This window comes from Nymphalis io, chromosome 11 (genome assembly GCF_905147045.1).
Source record: "Nymphalis io chromosome 11, ilAglIoxx1.1, whole genome shotgun sequence".
NCBI lineage: Eukaryota > Metazoa > Arthropoda > Insecta > Lepidoptera > Nymphalidae > Nymphalis > Nymphalis io.
Window position 1 is genome coordinate 6,361,456 of NC_065898.1, and position 27,971 is coordinate 6,389,426.

Here is a 27,971-nt window from a genome sequence, read left to right on the forward strand (position 1 = left end):
ATAAATTAATTAGCATACCATTGCAAAAACTGCGCATTACATTTGGCAATCATTGTTTTACAAGTTTCCGTCCGCGGCTTTGGCCGCGTGTGGTGTGTGTGGTGTTAAATACCCTATGTCCTTTTCTTTACAACTTACAACGTGTATACAAAATTTCATGATGAACGGCAGTTAATACGTGAAAGTTTAACAAGCAAACAAGGTAAGGAAGTATAGATGTTCGTATCAATCAAAAAAATAACGATTACTTTATTAGTTTAATTAAAGTGTAACGTCAACGTCATACATAAATGTGTATTTTTACACAGAATATTCATTTTATTTATTGTGATTATATTATAAGCGAAATTAACTGCTCATAACAATAGAATTGCTTGCATAATGATGTATGTGTGTAAATGAAACCATAAATGTTAGACAGCTTAGGATTTTATATTGCGTACTTTATTAATCGATGCCCTAGAGATATAGACTTTATAAAGTCCAGTTTTGTGCTAGCATCCACCTACCATCCAACCGGTTTCACTCCCAATACAGAAAAGTGATAGTCATCTTGCCTCGAAACCTAGCCTAACCTAGTGTTTTTATACGCTTATTTTCACAGATTAAAAATATTTTGCTTTATGAGACTACATTTCTTTTACTTTTCTAGATGAAAAGAAAAATCTCAGATTTTTAAGTTTTATTATCTAGTACTATTCATATTAAACTACATGTAAGTATACTAAAAATACTTACATGTATTGTTACAACTAAATAACGCAGATTCCCATAAGTCATATTGTTTCCATAAGTGAAGTAAACACATGATTAAAACCTTTATTACCTAGTGATTAATAAAGATGGCAGCACTCCAAACAAAACGATAGTCTGTTTATAATACAGAACGAACTAAAGAAAATAATCGAACTTAAACCAAGGTATTTAAAATTTAGCGATGATTAAAACCATTCTTCCTCTATGCGTTCGTAATTCATAAACATTTGAATTTATTTTCAGTAAGTATAGGAATGTTAAATTAAATTTTATCACACTTGCTTTTTCCTCAAAACATTGTTGTACATGTACCCACATCATTTATGTCACAATATACGCAACTATTTTACCTCGAAAGTGAAACAAAATATAAACGTCTAATTTAAGAGTTACAAAACAGTGTCAAACCTATCTTTATTTTAAAAAAGAACAGGATAGTTTTATTACATTTTTTTTATGAACATAAGTCTAGATACAAATGTCAAGCAATTAAAATCAAACAAATGTGTTAAACAAATGCTGCTCTGAAATAAAAAAAACAATAAATGCGTTTATAGGATAAAATATATTTTTACATCATTGATAAATTATATATGTTATCAATTATTTAAAACAATAACATAAGTATAAGTGTGCAATGTGTTTTAACGCAACGCAAAATATCGGACGTGACTTTGAAAGGTGCATACTTGTATCAAATATTTCTGGTTATCACTGCACGAACGTCACGAATAATAAGGCTATCTAATTAAGGTGACTACTGACTACTATGAGCCCGCATGTAAGCACGCAACTTGCACCGTTTGATTGCGACATCACTTTCACTCATAAAGCAGTGCCAATTTATTCCACCTATGTTCTACTACCTATTAATGTATGATGTTCGTTTTCCTTTTTAATAGATTGCCATTACGAATAAGTGATATGATGTGTTATTTCCTGTCATCTCCTGCAATGTTCATCATTTAGTGTTAAAGAACAAGATGTAGGCGTTCTTCCTCATTCTGGGTAAATGCATCTTTAACAAATGTATTATTTTATTGTCTGGCAACTGTTACACTTACGTCAATAATAAAATGAGTTTCGTAAAATATGTACTCCGGCCGTATTGTATAAAGATAGTTTTTACACGAGTGTTTCATTTCGAAGGTTACTCATTATTAATCTTAAAACATTTGTACAAGATTGTGTCACCTTGCTTAAAATGTCAGGGGAAACTTTAAGTAAAATGTCATTAACGACAAAAATCTCTTTCTAGATACCTATTATATAAGGAAAGCATTTTAGTCCATTATTATTTTTATGATTAAAACAAATACATTATTTGGTCTAATAATATGTACTCATTTTTGTGTAGCAGAGTGTTATTCTTTACGTATATTCCTACTTGCCAAAATTTTAAATCTTATCACTCTGCAGTTGTACGAACTTTCTCAAATTTAATTTCAAACTAAGTCCTTCATAACTTGACAATTGAGTCGGTTTTTTAACAACGTAGATAAACACACACTTATGTTGGATATTTTTAAAGCATTAAGATATTGTCGTGATAATGATTAGGTAAGAAATAAACGGACAAAGTTACATTCGCATTAATAATATTAGTATTTATAAATTCTTGAAGTTCCTATAAAAAAATTGACACCAGATGTCATTCAATTAGGATTTGTTTGTAACCATTTATTTATTCGTTTATCATTTTACGCTATCATTTTGTTTCAATAAATTAAGCACACTGCATTGCTGATAAATATATTTTTTCGCAAAATCCTTGATTTTTCCGCACGAAAAAGCACGTTAATTCCGATAAACAAATATCTAATTAATTTGCACTAGTTAAATTAAATAATCGTTCGCATATCTCTTCTGTCCTTTACTTTTGTCAGGAAATAGTAATTGTAAAAAAAACTTAATTACTTTACCCTGATAACTAACTACATACGGAACTGCAATCCGCATTAATGTATAAAATTCAGCAGTTACTGTGAGTTTAAACAACAAGCGGATCAGGAACAGGAACACGCCAGCTATTATTTACAGACCATTATATCATTACTCCATACGTGAAATGTCTAACCAAAATAAATCTAAGACAATCAATAAAATTATTATAGTGAAGCCAGTAGCCAATTGGCCTGTAGTCAAACAATCGCCAAAGAGCGCGCAATTCCCCGGTTCAATGACAAAGGCAAACAATGCATGACGGATCCGAACGACGGCAATTGCGGCTTATTATTATATCAATGGAGAAATCCACGGTGTGGGTGACACTGACGAAACTAATATAAGCAAATTCATATCGAAACAAACACGCGTTTTGAATGCGTTCCATGCGGTGCCTGAGCGCGTGTGAAGACTTAAGTAAACAAAGTTCGATTCAATCAGGTCGAAGATTTTATCAGATAAGGATAGCGTTATATAGTACTGTTTAGAATATACAGCGCTTTTGGACATTTTTAACAAAAAATCAGATATCGTAGAATCATAATATCCCTATAGTAAATAGTTAGATTTTTTAACAGTTGTTAATAAATTATACCTATAATTCATTGATAACAAATATGTATCGTCTGAATTTAGTTTAAACGTAACGATGTTTACATTTTGGAGACACGATTGGTGTGCGTTTAATAATGAAGTGATATTATTTAAATAAGCGGTGAATATTGTTTACCTGTCTTTGTGTTTTATCCGGTAGTATAAGAGACAGTTCAAAGGATCTGTTCTTTTTATCGCGACTGCCCGGTCTTATGAGTTTGGACGAAGAACGCGTTATGCTTTGCGCCTTCTCCGGCAGCTTCAGCGCAACGATAGACATGCTGCGTGAGAGACGCCGGCCTAATTTGCGCGTGCGCAACGACATCGACCCGCTCAGTCCTCGTCTGCGGGGTTCCTGCGCGGGCCCAGCCGCATTATCTTCCACAGACACTCCTTCCTCACTAGCACCTGCCATCACACTATTTTACAAAACAAATATTCTACGGAGTCAACAATCACATCTCCAGCGACTTTAAGTCACGAAACTGACACCAAAACACTTGAGAAAGTCTTCCGTTAGCACTGAGTCATCCTTCTCGAATCCGTCTTACACAATTGAACTTTAATGGTAAATCCGCATCATAACTCTGCGCAGCTATTTGAGAGGGTCGCACGGTTCGAGCGGGTCCAGTGCAGATCATATGGTCACAAAGCCGGTTTTAAGATTGCGTCAATCTATCTCATAATCTCAAAATATCGGCGTAATTAATTTTATTATCACAAAAGTATATACGTTACTTAATTGTGGTATGGCTCGCGCTAGAGCGAATATTGCGTTTAAATAGGGCGCGTTATCGTGCAGCGTGTTGTGAGACAAGTCAAAGCGCGACGTGCGCGCGGTTGTTCGCGATCGGACCGACTAGAGCAGCGGCCGACAGACCAAGCGCTCGCCGCCCCCGCCGCTTGACATCGCACAACACAACAACTAGACTGAATGAGAAATCCAATTACTTATCGAATTATATTGTATCACTAATGATGCGACACTAAACAAATGATCTTCTGTCTGTCACAATACGCCGACAATTGGCTCTCACGAAATTTTTCATTCTGAATCAGGACACTCGATAACGGGACATTATCATTACCTCTAGTTCTTTAGTTAGCAGAACCGTTTTATTTTACTTAAAGTCACATAAGGCTTGAAATAATAATCACTTTATATTTAGTTTATAATTACAAAAAGTAAAACCGTATAAATAAAAACGTATGTCTGCCTTGTTACAGGGTTTTCGATTTGAAGGCGAACGTGTTAACAATACCGTTAAACAATAATACAACGTAATATCCACTTATAACTAATACATTACAATAAAACTTAGGCTTAGATTATATTATTTCCTTGACTTTTATAGTTTGGATACAATTCATATACATATGTACCTCAACTTATTGAAATTCGCCCGTTTGTTTCTTACACGATATTAGAGCAATTTTTCGCACCTCTATAGAACAGTAAATTAACCTTTTAAATGATACAAGTCTCAGTCCTCTCTTGTTTTATGTTATTGTAACTACTTACGTCAATTTTAAAGTTTTTTTTTATGAAATAATATTACCTAAGACTTATATCTTATGACTACGTATATTTATATCTTTATTACAGAATTTTTTTAACCCGTAAACTATGAATTAATGTAATTACTTTTGTTTTTGTTTGCATATTAGACGAAATAACACAGAATATCGAAAATGGTCAAAGTGACAAAGGAAAATCAAAACCATATCATTCAAGAAAATACGAATCAAATGAAAGTAAAATGAAAAAAATATATATCCAGCAAAACCTTATTTGACGTCTGAATATTATGCAAAACCGTTTCAAATTAAAAACGATACTATAATATTTCTGTCAGTTATATTTTCATTTTGTAAAAAATTACATTTATAACTTATTTTCGTCTAATATTATGTTATCAGCATAATAAAATATTTAAATTGTCATTTTATAACATTTACTAAAAAGTATATTTTCATAAATTTATTCAAGTGCAAAATATGTCACATTTGCGATGTGATCCTTGTGACATGATTTTAACGGTACTACCCAAAGTTACTTAAAAAAATGCAGTAAGTAATTTATATAAGTCATTATTTATTGTAACAAATCATTTTATACGAAATGTTCATGACCAAAAATTCTGAGAAACTAGTTTAACGTAAAACTTAGATAAGCAAGAAAATGACATCGGTAATATTAGTGCCTCAACCTTATATACGTATTTATCAACAAAATCAAAAACTACTCACGTTTTCATAACACATCGTAGTACCTACTGCTTATAAAATTTATATACTTTCTATAATATCTGGTAACCGCGTACAACAGGAACTAAGCCTATCAAGAATTACGAACCATAAACTAGCACATTTATTAATTGTTATGATATTTTCTGACCATATGCACTTCTCGTCCAATAAAATCTAAAACTAGAATATTTTAAAGGTGTAGGTACATAACTACTGTTTCATTAGTGTCACCGCGCTTACATGACCTTCGACTCTAGTGTAGACTTTCGAACGAATCAACAGTTACTACCAATACCAAATCGGTACCATATGTAATGAAACAATAATTGTTCACGAATAGAAAATTATATGTAAAACAAAGAAGGAGAATTAAATATTGAAAATTTTTAATGAATAAGTTAGGACACTCCCGCTTATCTTAGCGTGCAATTGTTTTTTATTATAAATTATGTCATAAAACCTTTTCCAATTACTTCTGAACTGAATCGAATAAATATACTACCTGTATATTTATTCGATTCAGTTCAGTAATTTTGATGTGATTCAATAACAAACGTACAAATACACAAACTGTTCCATTAGCATAATATTAGTGACATTTAATTTTATTTTAGAAACACCGAAACAGCATGGCGAAAAAATGGGGATTGGAAAGGACGATATTTTAAACTTTATTCATCTAGAGGTGTATCGTTGTAAGTGGACAATAACTTAACTTTATGTAAATATTATATTTTATTAATATTTTTTTTATGTACCGGGAATGCAAATGACTCTACTCCACCTGATGTTAAGTGGTAGTGGAGTCCAAAGCCAATACGCGACGACGACTAGTACAGTCAGGAATAATGTTCTGCACTAGACACCCTCGCCTTGCCGACCCGCAAGATAATATCAGGACAAACAGACATGTTCATGCACACAAATGTCTGTCCTGGGTGGGAATCGAACCCACAACCTTCGGCGTGAAAGGCAAGTACCAACCACGCCAACCGGCTCGTCAAATGCCACTTCACGCCTCGTTTGAAGGAACCCAGGTTGTAAGAGGAGGAGAACACGTGTTCCAGTAAAGAATTCCATTTTTTAGTGGTGCGACAAAGAAAAGAGTTGCCAAATTTCTTCGTGCACGATGGAATCGATGTCACAGTTAGGCGGTGACATCGAGAGCCAGCACGCGTAGACTTGTGAAGGAAAGGGGAAGCAGGAATGAGGGGCATATTATATATTATGAATAACAACACAAAACAAAAAAAAATCATTCATAATCATTGTCTCATTGGGATAAATCACATTATCGATATAAATATGACTAAAGTTATAAAGCGATTATTTGCGTGTATCTTTATAACTATATTTTAAAAGGAGCTTATTAATGTCCAATAGCTGGGGAAAGGCCTTCCTCTCCTTTTGAAGTTTTGAACTTACTTCACCTAATCCGGATTGATGGATATTATATTTATATAAAACTACTGATAATCTAAACTAACAGAAATAAAACATAATATATTACATAAATTTGCTTGCCTATCGTGTGCGAAATGATATAAAATATAGATATTAATAAAGAAATCATAACATCTGTAAAACTACATTTCATGCAAATAAATAATTATTATTACATTCACGAAAATGTACGGCGATTTAAAGTTACTTGTAAAAGTCTAGTTGAAATAAAAAGTTTTATTCGTTAAATTAAAATGTATCCGATATTAACTGTATTGGATTTCCAATAACTGTAAAAATAACTAAGAACATCACATTATTGATTATTTTTATATGATATTTAGTTTCCTCTCAGGAAAAGCAGCAAAGTAATAATTTAGTAGCGTATCTACATCATGCTCTATTTTTTCATATTCTTAAAATAATTTGTACTTGTCAATGTAGATTTTATCAAGGCCCTTTAAATAAACTGTTTGTAATAGCCGAACCCTATTGAATCATTGCGTGACTCAAACTGAGAAAAAAAATCAAAAGATCATCACAATATCATTGAGTAATACTTCATTTTGTCGTAAAATCACAAACGAAGCAAGTACCTATGTTTTTTGGTTTCATACAATTTTTTGGCTTCATATTCTTTTATGAAATTATTTCTCCGAACATACAAGCTTGTACTCATGATTGTTAGTAAGTATATTATTTATTGACTGCCATAATTTTACGAGTAAATCTTTTAAGGTGTGTGTTTTTTTACTGTAAGTAATAAAATCCGCGGTTAAAAAAAATTATATTGTTTTTCTAAAATTAAAACAAATCTAACAAATTGTACTAAAATAAATATATATGAAGTATTTTTTTTTATAATGTAAAATGAACATTTCATTTTCAGAACTAAAAAAATAGAACCTCAACGTATATCTTTCATGAATAACGACAAAACTCCATACACATCACTTCTAATAAAGCTGAGAGCCAGTCAAAGAGATACTTCCATAAAATCAAATGAATCTTTGCCCCCATACTTAACTTCTTTGTTGTCACAACGGAGCGATAGCTATAGCACGAAACAGAACAGTCAACAGTTAGTAATTCTTTCTATATTTTTTTTCATAAGTATTTTAGAATAATTATTCTCGTATATGATAACTTTGCCTACATATATATTTCTATACAAACAATGCTTTTATTTACTTAAGGTTCTGTTTTTATGTTACGGTACTTGTTCTGCATTAAAAAAACAAATATACTTTGCCTTAAATATCATGCTCAAGAATAAATAAAATGTATTTGTTAACAAAAACGTTATATTTCATATTATTTGCAGTACTTGACGTCCATTTCTATCATCACATAATCTTATAGTATACATTTGCATATAAACAATTATTTAACACGTGTCTCTTTGTTTAAATATCATTCACCTATCGCAACATACTAACTTTATGAGAAATGCTAATTTTATTATTATATACAAATTATACTTTTTTTTGTATAGGTAGGCGGAAGAGTATATAGGCCACCTTATGGTAAGTGGTCACCAACGCCCATAGACATTGGCATTGTAAGAACTGTTAACTATCGCTTACATCGCCAATGCGCCACCAACCTTGGTAACTAAGATGTTATGTCCCTTGTGCCTGTAATTACATTGGCTCACTCACCCTTCAAACCGGAACACAACAATACCAAGGTCCTACTACTGTTTTACAGTAGAATATATGATGAGTGGGTGGTACCTATCCAGACGAGCTTGCACAAAGCTCTACCACCATTGAACTACATAAATAACACAGCAATTATTTTAATCATTTACCATCACGTCGGAGAATTAGGTAACAAAAGCCCTTGCCCATACAAACATCTCTTTCTTACATTATCTAGATATTAGCATGTAGTATGTAGGGTCCTTGGAGTACCTGTCGTTCAATTCCAGGTATTTTGTAAGGTGCTTTCAAAATATTTATTTTTCACTTAAAATTCTCAAATAAAGCTACTGCTCCCTTCGCTCTACCATAGACCCGGTACCACAGCCTCGTCTGTTTGTCTACCGCCAAAATTAATACATATTTTTTTACTGTGTTCCTGTTAGAAGTATGAGCCTGGCTAAATATAAGCACAAGGTACATAACTTCTCAGATCTCAATATTAGTGGCCCATTGACGGTGTAAACAATGGTTTAAACTTCTTTCAATGCTTATCTATGTGTGTCGGTCATCAGTCACAATCAAGTGTCCCATTTCTTGATAATAATTAAATTTAAATAATGAAACAAAACACAAAACTCTTTTGATAGGTCCCAAAGTCTCGGTGTTAACGACACTCTTCTTTTGGACATGGTGCGTTCAAGGAGCCGTGAAGTAGAGGACGAGTTACGAGACCAGCCGCTCATGTTATCCAGTGACGATAATGACAAGTGAGTTTTCTTTTTGTCACATTTCATTAATGAGCTTAAATCCAAGATCGGTATAATCGCTTTAATGTGTCTCTTCCTATAACAGTTTAGGCATTTGTTTGATAATCCCTCGTTAGGTAAAATATTTTTAACAAAGTCAGTTTAGGAATAGTGGCATTGACAAAAAATAATTTGGACAAAGTTGTACACAGATTGTAAGTCCATCAAAAATTAAACGTAATGCCATTTCATACTCATAACACAATGTATTTTTCCTCAACTTTCACTTAATAACTCTGACTACACTACTTTCCCGCTCTTTTATGCGACCGATTAGTTTATGAGTTAGTACTTAATTACTTACGGTATAATTGTCGCATAATAATTATAGTTTTAACAACAATAAAAAAGTTGAAATTTAAGTAATTCTGTTTATAAATGAGGCGTTAGAGAGTTTTATTATTTGGTTTTTTAATAATGCTTCTGGCAATAAAATGTTCTATACTTTTAGCAAGTAATTATATTTATAGATCTATCCATATCTTAAATCACGTTCTGATACCAGACATAGATCGCTGTTTTATGCCAATTGACAATCTTAAACTCATATACGAAATCATTATAGATACTTCTACTTAAGAAACAATAAATGAACGTATTGTTACTTTAAAACTATTCGAAGTTTATTCTAAGATAACAAAACAATACAAGTTCAATATATAGTTAATTACTATTTATATAAGAATATTGAAAAAATAAATGTTATATAGTCAAAATTTGAACGAGTCATGTGTTCACGGTATGAGCATTCGCATGACAGAGCGCAGCGCGTCTCGTTCACGCGTCTCCCGGATGTCTACTCGCCGTGATATGGACATACCGTCCATACTTGCATTCACTACAAATGTGCCTGCCCCACCGGTGAGATGATAATTAACAAGTTCAAAGCATACTCAAGTAACTATGTACTGGTATCTATATACCAGTTATTACAAATATCTTTTTCACGAGTTTTGCTAATACCAATTGGTCATACCAACTATACTTCACATACTATAAATTCTATCTCTATCATAAGTTCAAAGGAATCCAGTTAATATATCAAATATATTTAAAAACTATTTCTATTTATTGTGCGCCTAGCACTATAGTAATTTAGACTACTTACGAATATGCAACATTTTCAAGATTTAACCAAACTAACAAACTTTAAAAATATAAAGGTTCATTAAAATCGGTCTATCAACGTTTTATACTAGCATTAATATACTAATATAATAAAACGTCAAACCTTAACTTATTCCAGTGTACTTTATTTATGTATAGTTTTTTCAAGATATGACTCGAGTTTTTTATACCTTTGAAACTTAAAACACACCTACTTTATATATTTGATTCCATTTAGATGTGTAAACCAAGCTTTTTCCTTATGTTATCTTCAGATTATTAAACGCATTTTAAAAAATTAAAATATGTAAAATTTATTTTTTTCATTAACAGACCCATTTAGAAATACCAGCATTTCAAAAGGTAGAGCAACGACGTGAGGAAATTCCGCGATGGTCGATACGACGATCTGTCTGTCCAGTGTGTTCCCAAAAATGGAAAGATAAAAGCTCTATAACGAATGTTAAATATTCGGGTAAGAAAATGAATGTTACAATGTCCTATAAACAAACATACTTTTTAGTAATAGTAGTAATGCGAAAAAAAATTGCGTTTATGGATAAGTTAAAAAATCAAGCGGGAATGCTTGAACGGAAAATCAGACTTGGTACCAGTAAATACGTAAGTAAGGTTACATGGTGGGATAGAATGTAATGAGATGAATTTATCGAAGCGCACGGGAAAAAGTTTTTTTTTATTATTGTTATTGTTATTAGGTACATAAAATTTTACTTCAAAAGTTATTTATATCTTAGGTTAACAACTGCAAGAACTTTTATCTTAAAATACGTATACAATTACCGTTATTTAAAGTCTATACATGTTTAAAATATTTTGTCAATAGATTATAAATGTTGACTCGACGCGTAATTGCAGGTCTGAAGAGAAATTCACTATATTACGAGTTGCCATCTGTTATTGCACCAGCTCGCTTGAGGACATTAATCTCAATCGGACAGTAAGTATATGTTTTCTTCAATTTAATATGAAAAATAATAAAAAACTATCACTGTATATAAACTTGCCCGCGGGAAAACTAGTTTAGAGTTCATTTTTTTTTAAACTGATTTTTACTTAAAATGGTACCGAGCATATTTATCAAAATAGTTATTCAAAGATAAATCCAATATCGGTTTAATTTATTATATTTTTGTTAAATCAGAAGCAGAATCGACAGTAAAGTATTTGAAAAATGGTTGCGCACAAAATAATAAGAAGCGTAGATTTTATTGCTTTTTAAAAATTCATAAGTATATAAGTTTGATCAGTAACTTCATGGACAAGATTCGGGACCAATATACCTGACATATGACTTAGTCAAAATCAAATATCAACTATTTTAGTAAATTTATTAGAGATAAAAAAAAAACCTACTAAGCCGACATTGCCCATTTCAGTTTTTTTAGCTATTTTCAGTACTATAATAAATTTCTATTTTACGATTTACATAATTGTTCTAGCTCCCCACGACCAGTGCCTGCTGCTGTAGATAAGGAAGCTGGTGTACAACAAGGAGGTCTCCGTAATACGAGCACGTCGTGGCAATTGACAAGGGCTCGTCGCTTCCGAGCCCCTAAACTTCAACTCCCTCCTCCTGAAGCAACAGCGCCCCCAAGTTGTAACGCACCAATGGCACGAAAAGATTTAGACCTTCGCGTTACTCGTTTTCTTTCGGATTAATTTAGATTTCCAACAATGTAAATAATATATTTATTTGTATTGATGATATTAAAATACTATGTATATATTATGATTATTTAGGGCATATTATAATGAAGTACTATTGTCTATTATTTAATACATAGATTTTAAAGTTCAATAAATATCACTTATGGCTGAGATAGTTAGAACATGAAAATCTTAACTGATGATTCCTTTTTCAAATTCAAGTAAAGAACTCCTGAAATTTTATGTACATCTCGTAGTGGCGGTGAAGAAAAACTTCGTAAGGAAACTTGCATGTGCCTAATGAAAATCTACAGCAAATGAAGAGATGTATTAAACGTGCACCTACATGTGAGACAGACGTTTTATAGGAAAAAAATGTTAGTTCTTTTTCTGGCGTGTATCTACGCTAGCTGAGCGAAAAATATTCTGCCAATTTCACGTAAAAAAGAGATGACACATAAGAGATTAATCGGCTTCAAATTTTGAAGTGTTTGACGATGATGAGTAGAAACTATGTAATACTACAGTTGCTACAGTAGAACAAAATGTTAATTAAATTTATTTGATTTTATGGAATACAACGTATAAATAATAATATTGTTGTGTTTGTACACTCGTTTTAAGAGGTAATCGGTATTTAGGGGAATTTGAAGATGGTCCTAGGGTGAATATTCTGTAGGAGTTGGCATCACTGGTCAAGTACTCAATTCATTATTGGCGCGACTTATGATTTTTTGAATGTGTTATTTGGATTTTTATGAATAATTTGAGTGAGTTATATACATCAATTTGGTGCTATATTTTTAAAAAGACCAATTCGAGTTTTTTCTTGGTTGCCAATTTTGCCGTTTGTTTGACATGCACCATAGATACATTGAAATCATAAACTTACACTAAATTTAAGGTTGTAACAAAACAAATACAATTTTTCATTTATTTCAATTCGTAGACAGAGAAATTAATAGACCAAGGGGCCGTGAAACCGCGATTGAGACAGAGATGTAAATGTGTTTGTATAATGTTGCCATAGTAACTGCATTCCCTGTTTTGGGAGATAAATAATTTTCAGGATTTAATTAAAACAAAATGAGGTTATTAAATTTTACTTTTTAATAATTGTTATACATTTTTTTAATAAAAATATGTTTTGTTTTCCAACTACACCCAAAAACCGTTGCATTGTTTGCTTTTGTTTCCGTTATCAATAGTACTTCAGTATCTTTATATGGTACTGGATTAGCATTCTCGTCAGATGTTGAAATCTAAAACACTCAATAAAAATTATTAATAAAGAATGGTTGCCACATATATTTCTATGTTAACCTCTTGACTCGGAATCTAATAATATTATAAATTCATGAAGAATGTTAAATAATGTTGTCGTTTGGAAATTATAAATAGGAGAACGAATAAATTAAAATAACATATTTACATATAACGAAGCACTTTAGGTTATTATTTGACTCCGTATTTATTTGTTTACATTGTTGACAAGTCGATATTTTTTATCGAAAATCGGGACATTTTTTTAGCTGACGCTGGCAGCACTTACATAATAATTAGTTATAGATTATAAATGATAAAAACTAGAAAATCCTATTATCTTCAGGAATTTAATGCAATATAAGGTTCCGTCATGCTATGGCATAAATACACATCACTGAGAAACTATATTTAAAGACAAAATCGTCATACTTACGCGTGAAATCACACGCCCGCAATTTTCTTCTTGCTATCACTTTAACATGAAATAATACACCATTGTATAGCCTTCGATATGATATAAGGATTGTTTTTCTGTCTTTTTTATTTGATTAGAATCGTTTTCTAACATAAAATTAAGCAAAAATTGAACAATAAACACAATGAACGCACCAACTGTCAACTTTGTTTCGCTACTTGAGTAGCGAAATAAACACTAAAACTGGTAACGCGATAAGGGACAAAAGATTTGATAATTCTATCTTTGTCTAAACCATTTGTAACGTAATTTTCGCTCTCTTTCTTGTGTAAGTGAGAAGGAAATCGTCATTGCGTCTATTAGTTTATATGTCTACGTTTCAATTATATTCGATAATAACCTATTTTACTACACCTACATTTACAGTCTCATAATATATAAAGCACAAATTACATTTTATTGTTGCTTGTAATATTCTTTTCATTTGTGTTAAAAATTCAAATTATTGAATAGCTGGTAGTTGGTAGCTGGTATGTACTAAGTCCTCATTGTTTAGAAAACGTAACTAATCTTCACAGTTGTTGTTGACTTGACCTGTCACCTGTCAACTCTCAGCTTAGTTGATGATAATATGATAAAAAATAAGAACGGATAACGTATAAAAAACAGTTTCAGTTTCATATGTTATATGAGTTGTAAATCATTAAATACTATTCAGCGCAATGCCTTTTTTACGATTGACTCGTAAATTTATATGTGGTGTGAAAACCTTGAATATAACAAGCAGCTCGAGTTTTCTTAACATTTCACGAAATCTAATGTCAAAAAGTCTGTATTATTGTGAATTTGGTGATCCAATCCAAGTAGTTAAATTCAGGGAATTAGAAGTGCCACCTCTTAAAAGCCAAGAAGTTCTAGTGCGCATGCTAGCAGCTCCGGTCAACCCGGCAGATATTAATACAATTCAAGGTAATATATTTATCTTATATTCAAATATATAGTATATAAAAATAATCTATAATACACTGAAGTGAAATACATATTAACTCGTTTTTATTTACATGGAGATTAGCATAAGGTATTTTTTCTATATTTATCTTGTTATTAATATTTTTTGTAACTTGTTTTATATTAACATAATTATATATTTTAGGAAAATATCCCGTAAAAATAAATCTACCTATAATACCAGGAAATGAAGGTGTAGGTGTTATAGAAAATATCGGCAATGAAATATCTGACATGTGTCCAGGAGATAGAGTTATTATCACTAAACCAGCCAAGGGTACATGGCGTAATATTGGTATTTTTACAAAAGATGTTTTACGAGTGATTCCAAAAGACTTAGGAATAGTTGAAGCAGCAACTCTTACAGTTAACCCTTGTACTGCATATAGAATGCTATCAGATTTTAAGCCTGTCCGTGATGGTCTTGTTGTAATACAAAATGGAGCAAACAGTGCCTGTGGTCAAAACATTATACAACTTTGCAAAGCATGGGGAGTGAAAAATATAAACATAGTCAGAAATCGACCTGAAATTAATGAATTGAAGAAGTACCTCGAGAGTTTAGGAGCTACATATGTACTCACTGAAGAAGAATTACGTAGTACTACTATATTTAAGGACAACAAAGTAGATAGACCATCATTAGCACTGAATTGTGTAGGAGGAAAAAGTGCATTAGAACTAACAAGACATTTGCAGAAATCTGGTATTATGGTTACATATGGTGCAATGTCTAGAGAACCAGTCAGCATTCCAAATGCAGCACTTATTTTTAAAAACATTTCTTTTCATGGATTTTGGATGACAGCATGGAATGAAAAAGCCTCTGCCGATGAAAAAGAGGTCATGATGAAAGATATTATAAGTTTAATGTGTGAAAAAAAGTTAAAGGGTCCCATTTATAAGATGGTAAAATTTGAAGAATATAAGGAAGCTCTTGCAAATGCACTTACAACACAAGGCTTTGCTGGCTGCAAATACATTTTAGATTTTAATTCATAGATAACTTTATATATAGTTTAAATATATGTGATATATCATAATTTATTGTAAAAAAATAAACAGAGGAACATAACTTGTTTCATTTCATATGATTCCACATTCTTATTGTTATATTGTAGTTTTGGAATAGATAATATATATAATACAAAATGTTACTGTTCACATTGTTTTACTTTCAGGTAGAAATCATTGTCTGCCACATTTACCTTGTGTACCTGGTGATGAAGGGGTTGGTGAAGTAGTTGAAATCGGTAATAAAGTTTGCACTGTTGATCCCGGTGAGCGTGTAGTTCTAACTTCAAGGGGTCTTGGAACCTGGCAGTACTACGGCATATATCATGAAAGAGATGTCCACGTTATATCCCCTAATATCCCTCTTCCCGAAGCATCCATGTTAACTATCGCTCCGTGTATGGCATATAGAATGTTAAAAGATTTTAGAAAGATCAAACCAGGTGAAACAGTCATACAAAATGCTGCCAATAGTGCCTGTGGACAGTGTGTAATACAGCTTTGTAAGGCTTGGGACATTAATACTTTCAACATTGTTGCTAATCATTGTAATTATGAATTTGTAAAAGAACATCTCTTGAGTATCGGTGCAACAGCCGTACACACTCTTGAAGAGGCTGAAGAACTTACAACATTTAATACATCATTATCTAGACCTGTATTAGCTTTAAACTGCTTAGGTGGTAGGTTTGAAGATGTAATGTTAAGACTTCTCGAGAACAGTGGTACCATAGTATACTACGGATCTGCTTTTCATATACCAATTGCGAAACATATTGTACGCGGTGACGTGTTATTTAATAGATTTCATCTTTCGGAATGGGATGCTTATGCTGGTGTAATTGAAAAAGATGTAATGATGAATAATATTATAAAACTAATGGTGATTGGAAAATTTAGAGCACCTTCTTATCAACCCTTGGAACTTAAAAATTATGTACATGCATTTAGAAATACTGTTATTTGTGAAGCATTTTCTACTAACAGTTACGTATTTGATTTTACTTTAACATAATTAAATTGGGATTTTTTATTAAAAACAAAAATTATTTAAATAAATTTAAAATTGAATGTTTTTTTTGTAAATCAAATGATTATATTATAAATTATTTATTTAAATTAAATTATTAAAATGTTATGTCTATTTATTCATAATTATTATTTTCGTCAAGCTTTACTCCTGATTGTGACTACTCTTATGAAACTATTAATTATAGCAAATAATATACAACAGAAAAATAAATGTCTTAGTTTATTTTAGTCTGGTTTTCGGTCCGGTCATAGCACTACTACCGCTCTTCTAAAGGTCACGGAAGATGTTCGGGATGGCATGGAGAATCGAATGGTCACCATTTTAGTCTTAATCGACTTCTCCAATGCCTTTAACATGGTTGATCATGATATTGTCCTTGCTATACTCGAGCATCTCAAGTTTTCATCATCAGTTCTGGAGTGGTTTTCCTCATATGTTCGCGGCCGCAAGCAAGCAGTTAGATTAGCAGCAGTCAGTTCTACCGCAAAACAGCAGTACCTGGTATTGTTGTGTTCCGGTTTAAAGGGTGAGTGATCCAGTATAATTACCGGCACAAGGGACATAACAACTTAGTTCCCAAGGTTGGTGGCGCATTGGTGATGTAAGCCATGGTTAAAATTTCTTACAATGTCAATGTATATGGGGCGTTGGTGACCACTTACCATCAGGTGGCCCAAATGCTCGTCCGCCTTCCTATCCTATAAAAAAAAAATCTAAATGTCAGGCGATCGTTATTGGTAGGTCACGCCTTGTCACTAATCTGGGCTTATCATCTGTACCTCCCGTTCTGTTCAATGACATCAATATTTTTTTTTTTTTTATAGAATAGGAAGGTGGACGAGCATATGGGTCACCTGATGGTAAGTGGTCACCAAACGCCCTTAGACATTGGCATTGTAAGAAATGTCAACCATTGCTTATAGCCAATGCGCCACCAACCTTGGGAACTAAGATTTTATGTCCCTTGTGCCTGTAATTACACTGGCTCACTCACCCTTGAAACCGGAACACAACAATATCAAGTATTGCTGTTTTGCGGTAGAATATCTGATGAGTGGGTGGTACCTACCCAGACGAGCTTGCACAAAGCCCTACCACCAGTATATTCCTTACCGCCATCATGTAAAAGACCTTGGTCTTCATATTGATTCCACATTAAGCTGGTCTGTGCATATCTCTGAAATCAGCCGCTCAGTCACAACCACGTTAAGGTGCCTCAATCGACTTCGAAATTTCCTTCCCATCAAGACTAAGATATTATTTGCGCACGCTTTGGTCTTTCCCATAATTGATTATGCAAACGTATGTTATTCCGATCTTAACGAAATTCATCTGAATAAACTTGACCGTCTCTTAAATAACTCTATGCGCTTCATCTTCTATCTTCGTAAGTTCGATCATATTTCTCAGTATCGTAATAATCAAAATGGTTTACTATTCTTCTCTTTTCTCTATTCTCTTTGACCCTCTCTCTCCTGATTATTTGAAAGGGATGTTCAAATTTTTGTGCGATAATCACAATCGTCAGCTGCGCTCTAATGATTCTTACCTTTTTTTTGTTTCTATTCATACTTCTGGTTTCGTTTCTAATTCTTATTCCGTTTAAGCTGTCCGATTATGGAACAAAGTACCTGAAAATATAAGATAAGCCACCTCAAAATTTTCTTTCAAGACTCATCTCCGTGAGCAAACGGACTCATCTACCGTGGTTTGTGGTAGGGCTTTGTGCAAGCTCGTCTGGGTAGGTACCACCCACTCATCAGATATTCTACCGCAACACAGCAATACTTGATATTGTTGTGTTCCGGTTTGAAGGGTGAGTGAGCCAGTGTAATTACAGGCACAAGGGACATAAAATCTTAGTTCCCAAGGTTGGTGGCGCATTGGATATGTAAGCGATGGTTGACATTTCTTACAATACCAATGTCTAAGAGCGTTGGTGACCACTTACCATCAGGTGGCCCATATGCTCGTCCGCCTTCCTATTCTATAAAAAAAAAAGAGCATATTTTGTCAGAAAGTTCTTAGTTCCCTTCATCTTTAACATCTATAATGCATTATTATTCATATATATTATAGCTCTGTTTTTTATTTTCTTTGTTGTTGTTATATTTGTATGTATGTATATTTTTGATTATTAATTACCGCCTTCATGAATTTCTGCTTAGCCTAAAGGTTGACTGGTAGAGAATACCTTCAGGCATTAAGTCCGCCTTTTGTCCTACTGCACAATGTGGTGGTCAAAAAAGTTTTTAAATAAATAAAATATAGTAATAGCTAGTTATTGCAAATAAACATTACTTAGGTTAATCTTATAACAGGTGTAATTAACTTTGTATTAATTCAATAAGACTTACAATGTAGTACAAAAAGGATTAACCAAAATAAGGCTAAATTAAACCAATATATTCTGTACGATGCTGTGTGCATTGTATATAGTCACGGCTGGCTTACTACATGCTTTGTAATTCGAATTCTGTCCTTTATACTAATATGTGTGTGTATGTACTTAAGGTGTTAGATACTTGACATTATTATAGTAAAGTTTGGAAAGTTTATAAATTAAAAATAGAATCTACCGTACTTAAATTCAACAACAAAATTTAATAATAATGATAACAGTGAGTAATTTGCCACCGCAATAAGTTTACAGAACCAAAACTTAAGTAACAAATTCCCTATAGTAGGTAATAGTTCTCTATGGTAACAAATTAATTTAAATATTTTCTTTATGTCGGTACCTACAGGTAATAGCGATGTATATTTTGCGTTGACAGAGAAACTTTCTCTGTCTACGATGTTTTGTCACATGCTATTTTTCCAATTGCAACATTGACTACGTTGTCGATAATAATAATGTAAAATATGCTTTATTTTCTATTAAAAAACTCTGACGAATTATCAACATCGATTTTTTCATAACGTTCATTATAATGCACTTGTTAATTGTTTGATGCTTATCCCTAGTCTTTATTCATTTATCATTTGTTCATCCTGTAAAACAGTCATGTAGTTTAATCCAAAATAGACCTCGGGTGAAACTTGAGAGCATAACTCGTATGAAATCTTGGAATTAAGTATTTAATAAAAACAGAAACAGTAAATATAAGTATAAATACATAAACTTTATTAATAAATTTGTTTTCTATGACTTATTTTTTATAACATTGATTTTACAACTCGCGCTTGGCATATCGTTATTGATGTGCAAAAGGCAAAAACGAGCATTCAGCGTTCTACAGAGTACTTCAATACGTTTCAAACGATTTCAGATAAGGAGGCTTCGTGTTAGTGAAATTCTAGATCGTTTCGTCATTCTATAATCTACATTCTCGAAACCGTGTTTGTGATTCAGCATTAGCTTTTATTGTTTTGATTTTATGTCACTAAAATTTTTAAATTGTTGGTAGTACCGCACTTCGTGTTAGTACTTAGTATGTGACAGTGACAATACAGTTATACAAAAGTACCTAATTAATAATTTATGTTTGAAATTCCTCACTGTAACTCGTAATGATGTTAAACTACAAAAAATAATTATTTATCAATATATTTATTGTAATCTTATGCTTATTCCAAACAATAATGACATGCATTTTATGAGTGCTATTTAAATCGACATAAACTGATAAATTGAGTTCAGGTTAGTTATATAAATTTATATCCTTTAGTGACTATCATGCTGTTTTTATAAAATAATCAATTGTTTTAGAATGGATAAAAGCGCTTACGAGACTTATGAGTACCTACCAATCAATAGTACAGATAATGATGCTAATCAATTTTTCGTTGTTCAAGATGATGGCACATTTCTTACTGGTAAGCGTCTACATGTGTAACTTACCTTAGTTTTGTACTACATAGAATAAGTCAACTATTGTTGATTATAAAACGATTTTTTCCTATGGATATCCATCTAATGCTCTTGTATTAAAAATAACCTAAAAATCGTAACAAAACAGAAGTTTCTAAACATTCAAAGCGTGTGTTATAAAGCTTTTCAATCCGTTCATTAAAAATATCCATGCAATAAAAAAATCATTCTTCCTTCTTCTTCTTTGTTCAAACCCTCTTCCCAGTTCAGATGGGTTCAGGTCTCCTTGTACATCTGCGCCAGAGAGCTAAAAATAATTAATAAGTCAAAATAAAAATCATTATTCTATTTAATAAAAATATAATTATATATTCATTCATTAGTTAACAGACCTGTCCAGTATTTGACTCAAGTTGAAGATGGTAAAGAGGTACTTGATGGAACACAACCCTGTGCTGTGTATGATGTCAACCCACAACAGTTTTATGTTGATGTGGATAATTCAGCTGAACTCATTTCTGTATCTGGTAATATTTGTTTTCATAAAAAATTCTCATTTTAATTAAATCAATTTTAATTAATTTTCTTAAATAATATTATTCTAAGAACCGTAATTCCTTTTTAGATCAATTTGTTATACCGGAAGGAGAAAGCAATATGTACACAAATAGTTACTTGCTGCAAGCAGTAGAAAATGAAAAGGAGGAACAGGTACAATATTATTTTTTTTACCATTTTAACTACTTTTTTTATGGCTCTTTTTTTTGATATTTGAGCCTTATTATATTCAAATTGCCTAAAATTGGCTGTAACCTTTTTATAATCTGTGAATGTGTAATTGTTTTGTCTTATTTATAATATGAATAAGCATAATAACTGGAAAAATAGAAAAGTAAAGTGTGTTTAAATTAAGTGTAAACATTACAAGTTATAAAGGGATTTAAATTTTTTGGCAGATGGATCAAGATAATGTTAATGAAAACAAAGAAAAATCAGACACTGATGAAAGTAGACCTGTCGATGAAAATTGTGACAGCAAAAATGATGATTGTACTGAGGTATGCATAATTTTCTATTTCTTATAAGTGATTATTAACTATTATTATTATGAAATTTAAATTTTTCATTTAAAGGAATAAATGTATTTATTAATTATAATTATATAATTTGGTTATAGATAACTCTTAGTGATGAGCAGTATCAACTCTTAGAAAAAAAAGGTTGGATATTATTAGAAATAAGTGAAAAAATATTTTTATTGGACAATATGGGACTACATGACATCACAGAAGACGAAAGTATGTATATATAGATGACATCATAATTTCAAGTATAAATTACATAGTAATACATATTTGTAATAACAATATCAATTTCAGAATTAATTGAAAAGTTGAAAAATGAAATTTATGCTGATAACAATGAAGAGGCTCTTGCAAGGTATCTGTAATGGTTTAATTATTTAATAACTATTAGGTATAACCTAGGTATTTGTTTGCTTACTAATGTAAAATTATCAATTTAATTATAGTTAATAAAGACACAAGTGATATGATTAGTTGGGAGAAAATAACTTTATTAGAATACACTTTAGTTAAAACGACAAGACTACTTGTTAAAGGCTATTAAAAAATATATGTACATTATTATTAATAATAATAATAATGTCCTTCAGACCGATTTCGGTCACGGCGGCCAATCTCAAGAGAGATTAGCCAACTACGCAGGAGATATTATAGTGCACAAGTGTGTGCGCAAACACAGGTGCACTCTCTATTCCCTAACTCTCATAGTCCGATGGGACGGCAATCCAACACGACCGGAAAGAGTTCAGGCGCAGGACCAACGGCTTAACGTGCTTTCCGAGGCAAAGAGTACAAACTTCCATACTCCAGGCTGCTACTGAGAATTTTCTGACAGAAAAACCCAATAGCTTTTTATTGACCCGACCTGAGAATTGAACCCAGACCTCCGGGTCTGCGGCCTTATATCAAGCCACTAGACCAACGAGGCAGTCAATTACATATGTATTCAATGTATATTTAACCTATATATTTGACAAGAATTGAATTTTTGAATGTTTCTATCACAGCTCTATTAAAACTGAAAATGGAAATGTTTCTTATGAGAATTCTGATTTAGTACATGAACAAAATGCTGAAGAACTAGTAAACTATGTCATTGACGATGCAGGTGATGAAGATAATGAAGAAAACTCACAGGAAACATTGTCGTATCATGACAATGAACAAGGTTCTCTTAATACTATTAACTATTTCTTTAGATTACTTACAACAACCTACTAAATGAAAAATGATTATATATTCATTAAATATTACATATTATTTATTGTTTATAGTGCATTTTACTTAAATTAGGAAATAATTTACTATATATTTATATATAAAGGTGTTTTACAAAATAAAATAGAAATTGACTATATCAATTAATTATTATTATTTACAGATATAAGTATGCCTGCGTTAGTTTATGAAGAAGAATTAACTGAAAATGGACATGACTATGTTAGACTTAATTCTGTGAAAAATACATCAGTTAAAAGAGACAATAATGCTCTAAAAATAAAAACAAGCTTTTCTTTCAAAGGTAATATATTTTATACAATTACAAGATAAATATTTCAATAAATATTTAGTATATTATATTTACAAAATTTACTTATTTAATCTCTAAATATAAACTAAAAATAATTTCAGACATTCCACCTCAAATAGTATTAGGTAGAACTATACATGGTAAAAAATTAGTGGCAAGTGTGAAGACGGAAAAAGCCTATAATACAAGTAGAACATCAAAACAATCAAATTCAATCAAAACAGGACAGGATGCCCAGCAAATACAGCCATGTGAGTATAATTTTTACTGCCAGCATACTTATACTCTGAAAAAGTATAATAACTTTTCTCAAGAGTATTATATAATTAAATACATGGCGCCGCGTTTTTTGGCCCTCAAGCGGCCGAGGACCATTTCCATTTCTAGCTCCGTGATTAGTGGTGGAGCCACTGCGTCGTCTATCACGGAGCAAGGGACCATAGGCGGACGGATAAAAGAGCTGGAGATCCTTTTTGAACTGACGGTAAGCTAAGCTGCAGCTGAGGGAGAAGTACGTTCCGACGACCGCGTACTCCCTCCACCCCGCCAAAACGTAGCCCGAGCCTCTCTCGATGGGTGAGAGGAGAGGACGCTAAAGCGGAAATACTGCTTCTCGAGAGAACCGCCACCGTAGGGGAAGGATGAAGTATGTCTCACAGGCCACCGCTAAGTCTATCTGCCACTTCGCCATAGACTGCAGCAATAGGTTCTGGGCTCCAGCGGAGTAGTTGACGTTCTACTGTAGGAAGCTAATATTTGTTGTACTCATTTTGATTGAGTATTAGCTTCCTCAGTTGCCTGGCCGCTTCCGTCGATTATTCTTGGCGTGGTCCGGGTGCCGGGGACCACCTCTTTTTTCGTGATGGGAGCCCGTGCAACCCGACGATTTGTGGCCGTCAGAGTCACAGCGGTAGCAGAGGCCTACTCTCTTCATTTTCGACGGGCAGAGCGCCCTCGTTTGACCAAGGCCCATACATCTGAAGCAGCGCAACGGGCGCTGCTCCTGGAGTGTGACCCTGGCTGAGCTTCAGCCGACGAGAAGGCGGCCGGCATTAGCCAACTTTTTTGCCTCCGTTAGGGGTCGGGGCCGATCGACGTTGGCGACCCCAGGTGGAAGGCGCTCCTTGACGCTTGACGGCCCTTCCTTGAGGCTGTCGACCTCATAGCGCAATGGGCCGTTGGCGGTGACGTCGGCATCTTGTCGGCCTCCGTCTGACATTTTAGCCACCCTAATATAACTTATCATCTATCATTATCCATATAAGGGCAAGCAAATGATAACAATAATGATTTAACTTTTAATCAAAATATATTTCAAAACTAAGGCAAGCACAATTTCTTACATTTCTTTAGTGTAAACACATCAAGCATTAACTAAATTAGTATTTTTTTTTAATTTTAAATAGATAACATTAAAAACAAAATTTATATATTTCTTACATTAATGTAGGTAACACAAGTTTGGATGAAACCAAATTTGACAATTTAATTCAAGAAGCACTAAGTGGTAATGCTGAGAAATGTAGTATGAAAGATGTTACGGCCGCAGAAATTGTTGTCGAGCAACTGCTACGTGTACCTGCCTTCAAACCAACTGTTATGGAAAGACGCTTGCTTATTACTAAGGTAGACATTGGTCTTCAATTGTCAATCTTATTGCTCATATTTAATGTAAAGACAAATAAAAAAATGCTATATCCTATGAATGTGTTATGTAGTTGCAGAAATCTCAATAAAATTTATTAACCACCAAACTTTTAGGTAGTCATACAAGAATATGAACAGTCTGGTCAAATGTATACAGAGACCATCCCTACACTTGTAACTGGCCAGGTTGTAAAGAATGGAGGCAAAATTGGTTTTATGTATATACCTGATATGTTACGAATGTCTATTGAAGGTAACATCATTTTTAACTATTTTTAATTACTTTTGTTTAATTGATTTAATTGTATAAATTTCATTATTTTTTTTTTTTATTATGATAATTTTTTTAGATGAAGAAAACGATGATCTGAACCAAAGAAATAGAGATGCAGATGATGACAATTTCTTGCATATTCATATAAGGGAAATGAAAGGTGTGGATGGCATAATAAGAATTTCAATAACACTGAACAAAAGACGTAAGTGTGAATACATGAAGAAATATTTTTAATAACTTATATAAACTGTAACAAAATGCTAAGGAAAATTTACCTCCTTTTCCTTAACAATATTTTAAAAATACTTAATTTTATTTACTATCCAGTATTATTACAAGCACAAGAGACCAAGATGTTAGACCCTTGCTTGTACACAATGACTTAAATCATAGACAAACGGAATCATCATACATAAACGGCAATAATTATTTGTGGATTTTACTTGAAAAATACTCTCTGGAAATAGGAGTTGTTTACAATCCTGGTGACACAAATTTTAACTCTTTTTTAAATGATTATTATTTTCAATTACAACAACGAAAAAGAGCAATAGTAATTGGTGATTTCAATATTGACCTTCTTAATATAAACAGAAAAGCTAAATCGTACAAAAAACTTTTACAAGAGTGTGGCCATCAAATACTTAATGATATAGATGAACGTTTATGTACTAGGGAAACGACAAACACAAAATCGATAATAGACCATGTATCAACAAATCTCAGAACAAATAATTTTCATATGGCTTTACTGGATTCAGATATATCAGATCATAAGCAAATCTATCTTGAAATAAAAAAATACAATCCACCACCCAAAAAACGTATTAATTATGAAGCTGTAGACTACGATAAATTGGAAAATTCTCTAAAAAAAGACACAAATATCCCCACTGAAAATTTTAGTACATTTTACCAACATGCATTCACCATGTAATGCTGGCCTGATATTTACAAAGCTTTTTAATCTATCTAGAGCCTACGCAACAAACACTGCTAATAATTAACATAAAATTAAAAAGTAATAAAAATTATTACTAGTTTATAAAACAACTAGTAAGTTTCTTATAGTAATGTAACTAAAAGCACTGCTTAGCATATTTTTTTAATCAATTATTTTATTTGAAGTCAACAAGCTTCTAAAATTGATTCTTATAAATAACATTTGAAACAAAGTATTTTCTCTGTTCATAGATATTCCAATAAAAGAAATGACCGATGTTAATATTCATCAGAAACTGGTATATGCTTGTAGTGCCTGTGCAGCAGTATATAAAACTGAAGAAGGTCTTCGATTGCATCAAGAGGTAATCTACAAAAAATTAAACAAATTGATAAGCAAAATTTCTTTCAACTATATAGTCTATTCCAATTGAAGGAGTAATTAAATGGAATCCTTTCTTTACGAAAGGAGGAAACTAACCTTAGATTTGTATATTCCATGCGATTTGCTAATAGCTCTAATATTGTGCGCTGAAAACAGTTCTTTAAAAAAAATAAAAAACTTTTCCATTTAATTACTATTATTATATTCACTTAAATTTTATTTCAAAATTCCGAAAACAACTTCGCAACATCGACAATCAAAGCGAGATTTTTTCGCGATTTCATAATGAATATCATAGATTATCCTTAAGTTTCAATTCAATGTCAAAGTTGTTTAAATTTTATTTTCCTACACCTGTTTGGAATAGGCGATACATAGTGTTTTTAAAGAACTCATTTAAAAGAGAATATTTTTTATTCTATTTTAACACTTTTTTTACAGACTGAATGCATGGAAACGGATGATGTGTTAACTATAGATGCAGGAAACTCAAATAATTCATATACAATAGTTAATTCTGGTAAAGACAACCAGTATATGTGTAACCAATGTCATGTGAGTATATCATGTCTAGGCATAATTAAATACTAGTATTTAAACCTTTTACAAATAAATCTGTAAAAAAAGTCTTCAATTACTTTTGAAATGTGAAATATTTTCACCTGCTTGGGATATCTATTAAATTTAATAAAATACAAGAAGCTTCTTGTGCTTTTGAGAAGAGCAGATACTCTTGCTTTAAATAACATATTATAAAAAAACGATAGCTAAACTTGTTCATGTATTTAAATTAATACAAATGAATTTCACATTGGAAAGTGAATAGCAGTTCAAATTCAAGCAGTTTTTTTTACACCAATAAGCTTAATATTTGATATGATTGACAATTTGGTAACATTGATGAAATAAAACTTGTTAAAATTTAAAATTTGTTGGTTTATTGCTCATAATAAATATGTTGTCAAGATTCTTTTAATGTATGTCTTAAACAAAAAGGAATTATTGTATTTTTTTAAGATATGTGTGTTGAAGCTAATTACGAAATTTTTGTTTCAGTCCTTATTTACAAAACTAAATAATTGCCTCAAGCATATTAAAACACATTATGAGCATGAAAAAGTAGATAAAGGTTCCGAGGCAACCCCCAATGATAGTAAAAAGTTTTTAAAAGCTGTTTTTAAATGCAAAATGTGCCCAAGTACATATTTTCATGCAGCAACACTCTCAAAACACATTGTATCCAAACATATAAAAATTAAGACAAAATAATAAAGAATTGACATAAAGAATTAGGTATTTATTTATAACCATAAAAAAATTATATGTATACACTTTCAGAA

At 32.0% G+C, this 27,971-nt stretch overlaps 4 protein-coding genes across 8 annotated transcripts in view; 3 read left to right on the forward strand and 1 right to left on the reverse strand.

Annotated features, from left to right (window-relative positions):
- Window positions 1-4,182, reverse strand: part of LOC126771706 (uncharacterized) — a 109,635-nt gene extending 105,453 nt beyond the window's left edge. Inside the window, exon 1 of the mRNA XM_050491727.1 lies at window positions 3,431-4,182. Within this exon, the coding sequence (XP_050347684.1) occupies window positions 3,431-3,709 (279 nt within the window). The 5' untranslated portion in view covers window positions 3,710-4,182. The remainder of the gene's footprint in view (window positions 1-3,430) is intronic.
- Window positions 4,183-5,161: 979 nt separating this feature from the next.
- On the forward strand, window positions 5,162-12,801 carry LOC126771539 (uncharacterized). Of its 4 annotated transcripts, XM_050491447.1 has the most exons (9): window positions 5,162-5,364; window positions 6,159-6,239; window positions 7,877-8,068; window positions 9,281-9,400; window positions 10,150-10,300; window positions 10,880-11,021; window positions 11,423-11,504; window positions 12,007-12,243; window positions 12,437-12,801. In XM_050491447.1, the coding sequence occupies exons 1-8, from the start codon at window positions 5,360-5,362 to the stop codon at window positions 12,224-12,226; spliced, it is 993 nt and encodes a 330-aa protein (XP_050347404.1). In that variant the 5' UTR covers window positions 5,162-5,359; the 3' UTR covers window positions 12,227-12,243; window positions 12,437-12,801. The 4 variants fall into 4 exon arrangements, with proteins under 4 accessions (XP_050347404.1, XP_050347405.1, XP_050347403.1 ...); XM_050491448.1 differs by lacking the exon at window positions 12,437-12,801 and having other exon boundaries at window positions 6,159-6,265; window positions 12,007-12,389; XM_050491446.1 differs by lacking the exon at window positions 12,437-12,801 and having other exon boundaries at window positions 12,007-12,389.
- Window positions 12,802-14,491: 1,690 nt separating this feature from the next.
- Window positions 14,492-17,059, forward strand: LOC126771537 (enoyl-[acyl-carrier-protein] reductase, mitochondrial). 2 transcript variants are annotated; one of them, XM_050491442.1, is made up of 2 exons: window positions 14,492-14,864; window positions 16,085-17,059. In XM_050491442.1, the coding sequence occupies exons 1-2, from the start codon at window positions 14,618-14,620 to the stop codon at window positions 16,930-16,932; spliced, it is 1,095 nt and encodes a 364-aa protein (XP_050347399.1). In that variant the 5' UTR covers window positions 14,492-14,617; the 3' UTR covers window positions 16,933-17,059. The 2 variants fall into 2 exon arrangements, with proteins under 2 accessions (XP_050347399.1, XP_050347398.1); XM_050491441.1 differs by lacking the exon at window positions 16,085-17,059 and adding an exon at window positions 15,049-15,978.
- A 3,133-nt stretch (window positions 17,060-20,192) lies between these two features.
- On the forward strand, window positions 20,193-27,935 carry LOC126771529 (uncharacterized). The gene is made up of 16 exons (XM_050491433.1): window positions 20,193-20,593; window positions 20,663-20,769; window positions 21,148-21,291; window positions 21,390-21,475; window positions 21,721-21,822; window positions 21,942-22,062; window positions 22,144-22,204; window positions 22,857-23,017; window positions 23,231-23,371; window positions 23,482-23,631; window positions 24,831-25,006; window positions 25,142-25,280; window positions 25,378-25,506; window positions 26,499-26,611; window positions 27,073-27,186; window positions 27,688-27,935. The coding sequence occupies exons 2-16, from the start codon at window positions 20,664-20,666 to the stop codon at window positions 27,898-27,900; spliced, it is 1,956 nt and encodes a 651-aa protein (XP_050347390.1). The 5' UTR covers window positions 20,193-20,593; window position 20,663; the 3' UTR covers window positions 27,901-27,935.
- Window positions 27,936-27,971: the final 36 nt, after the last annotated feature.

Bases quoted from the DNA above. Each gene is read 5' to 3' on its own strand.
- LOC126771539 (XM_050491447.1), top strand. The intron at 10,301-10,879 runs GTGAGATGATAA...TTTCATTAACAG, and splicing joins CAAATGTGCCTGCCCCACCG to ACCCATTTAGAAATACCAGC. The intron at 11,022-11,422 runs GTAAGAAAATGA...GCGTAATTGCAG, and splicing joins AACGAATGTTAAATATTCGG to GTCTGAAGAGAAATTCACTA.
- LOC126771537 (XM_050491441.1), top strand. From the start codon at position 14,618: ATGCCTTTTTTACGATTGACTCGTAAATTTATATGTGGTGTGAAAACC. The intron at 14,865-15,048 runs GTAATATATTTA...TATATATTTTAG, and splicing joins AGATATTAATACAATTCAAG to GAAAATATCCCGTAAAAATA.
- LOC126771529 (XM_050491433.1), top strand. From the start codon at position 20,664: ATGGATAAAAGCGCTTACGAGACTTATGAGTACCTACCAATCAATAGT. The intron at 21,476-21,720 runs GTACAATATTAT...ATTTTTTGGCAG, and splicing joins AAAATGAAAAGGAGGAACAG to ATGGATCAAGATAATGTTAA. The intron at 25,281-25,377 runs GTAACATCATTT...TAATTTTTTTAG, and splicing joins GTTACGAATGTCTATTGAAG to ATGAAGAAAACGATGATCTG.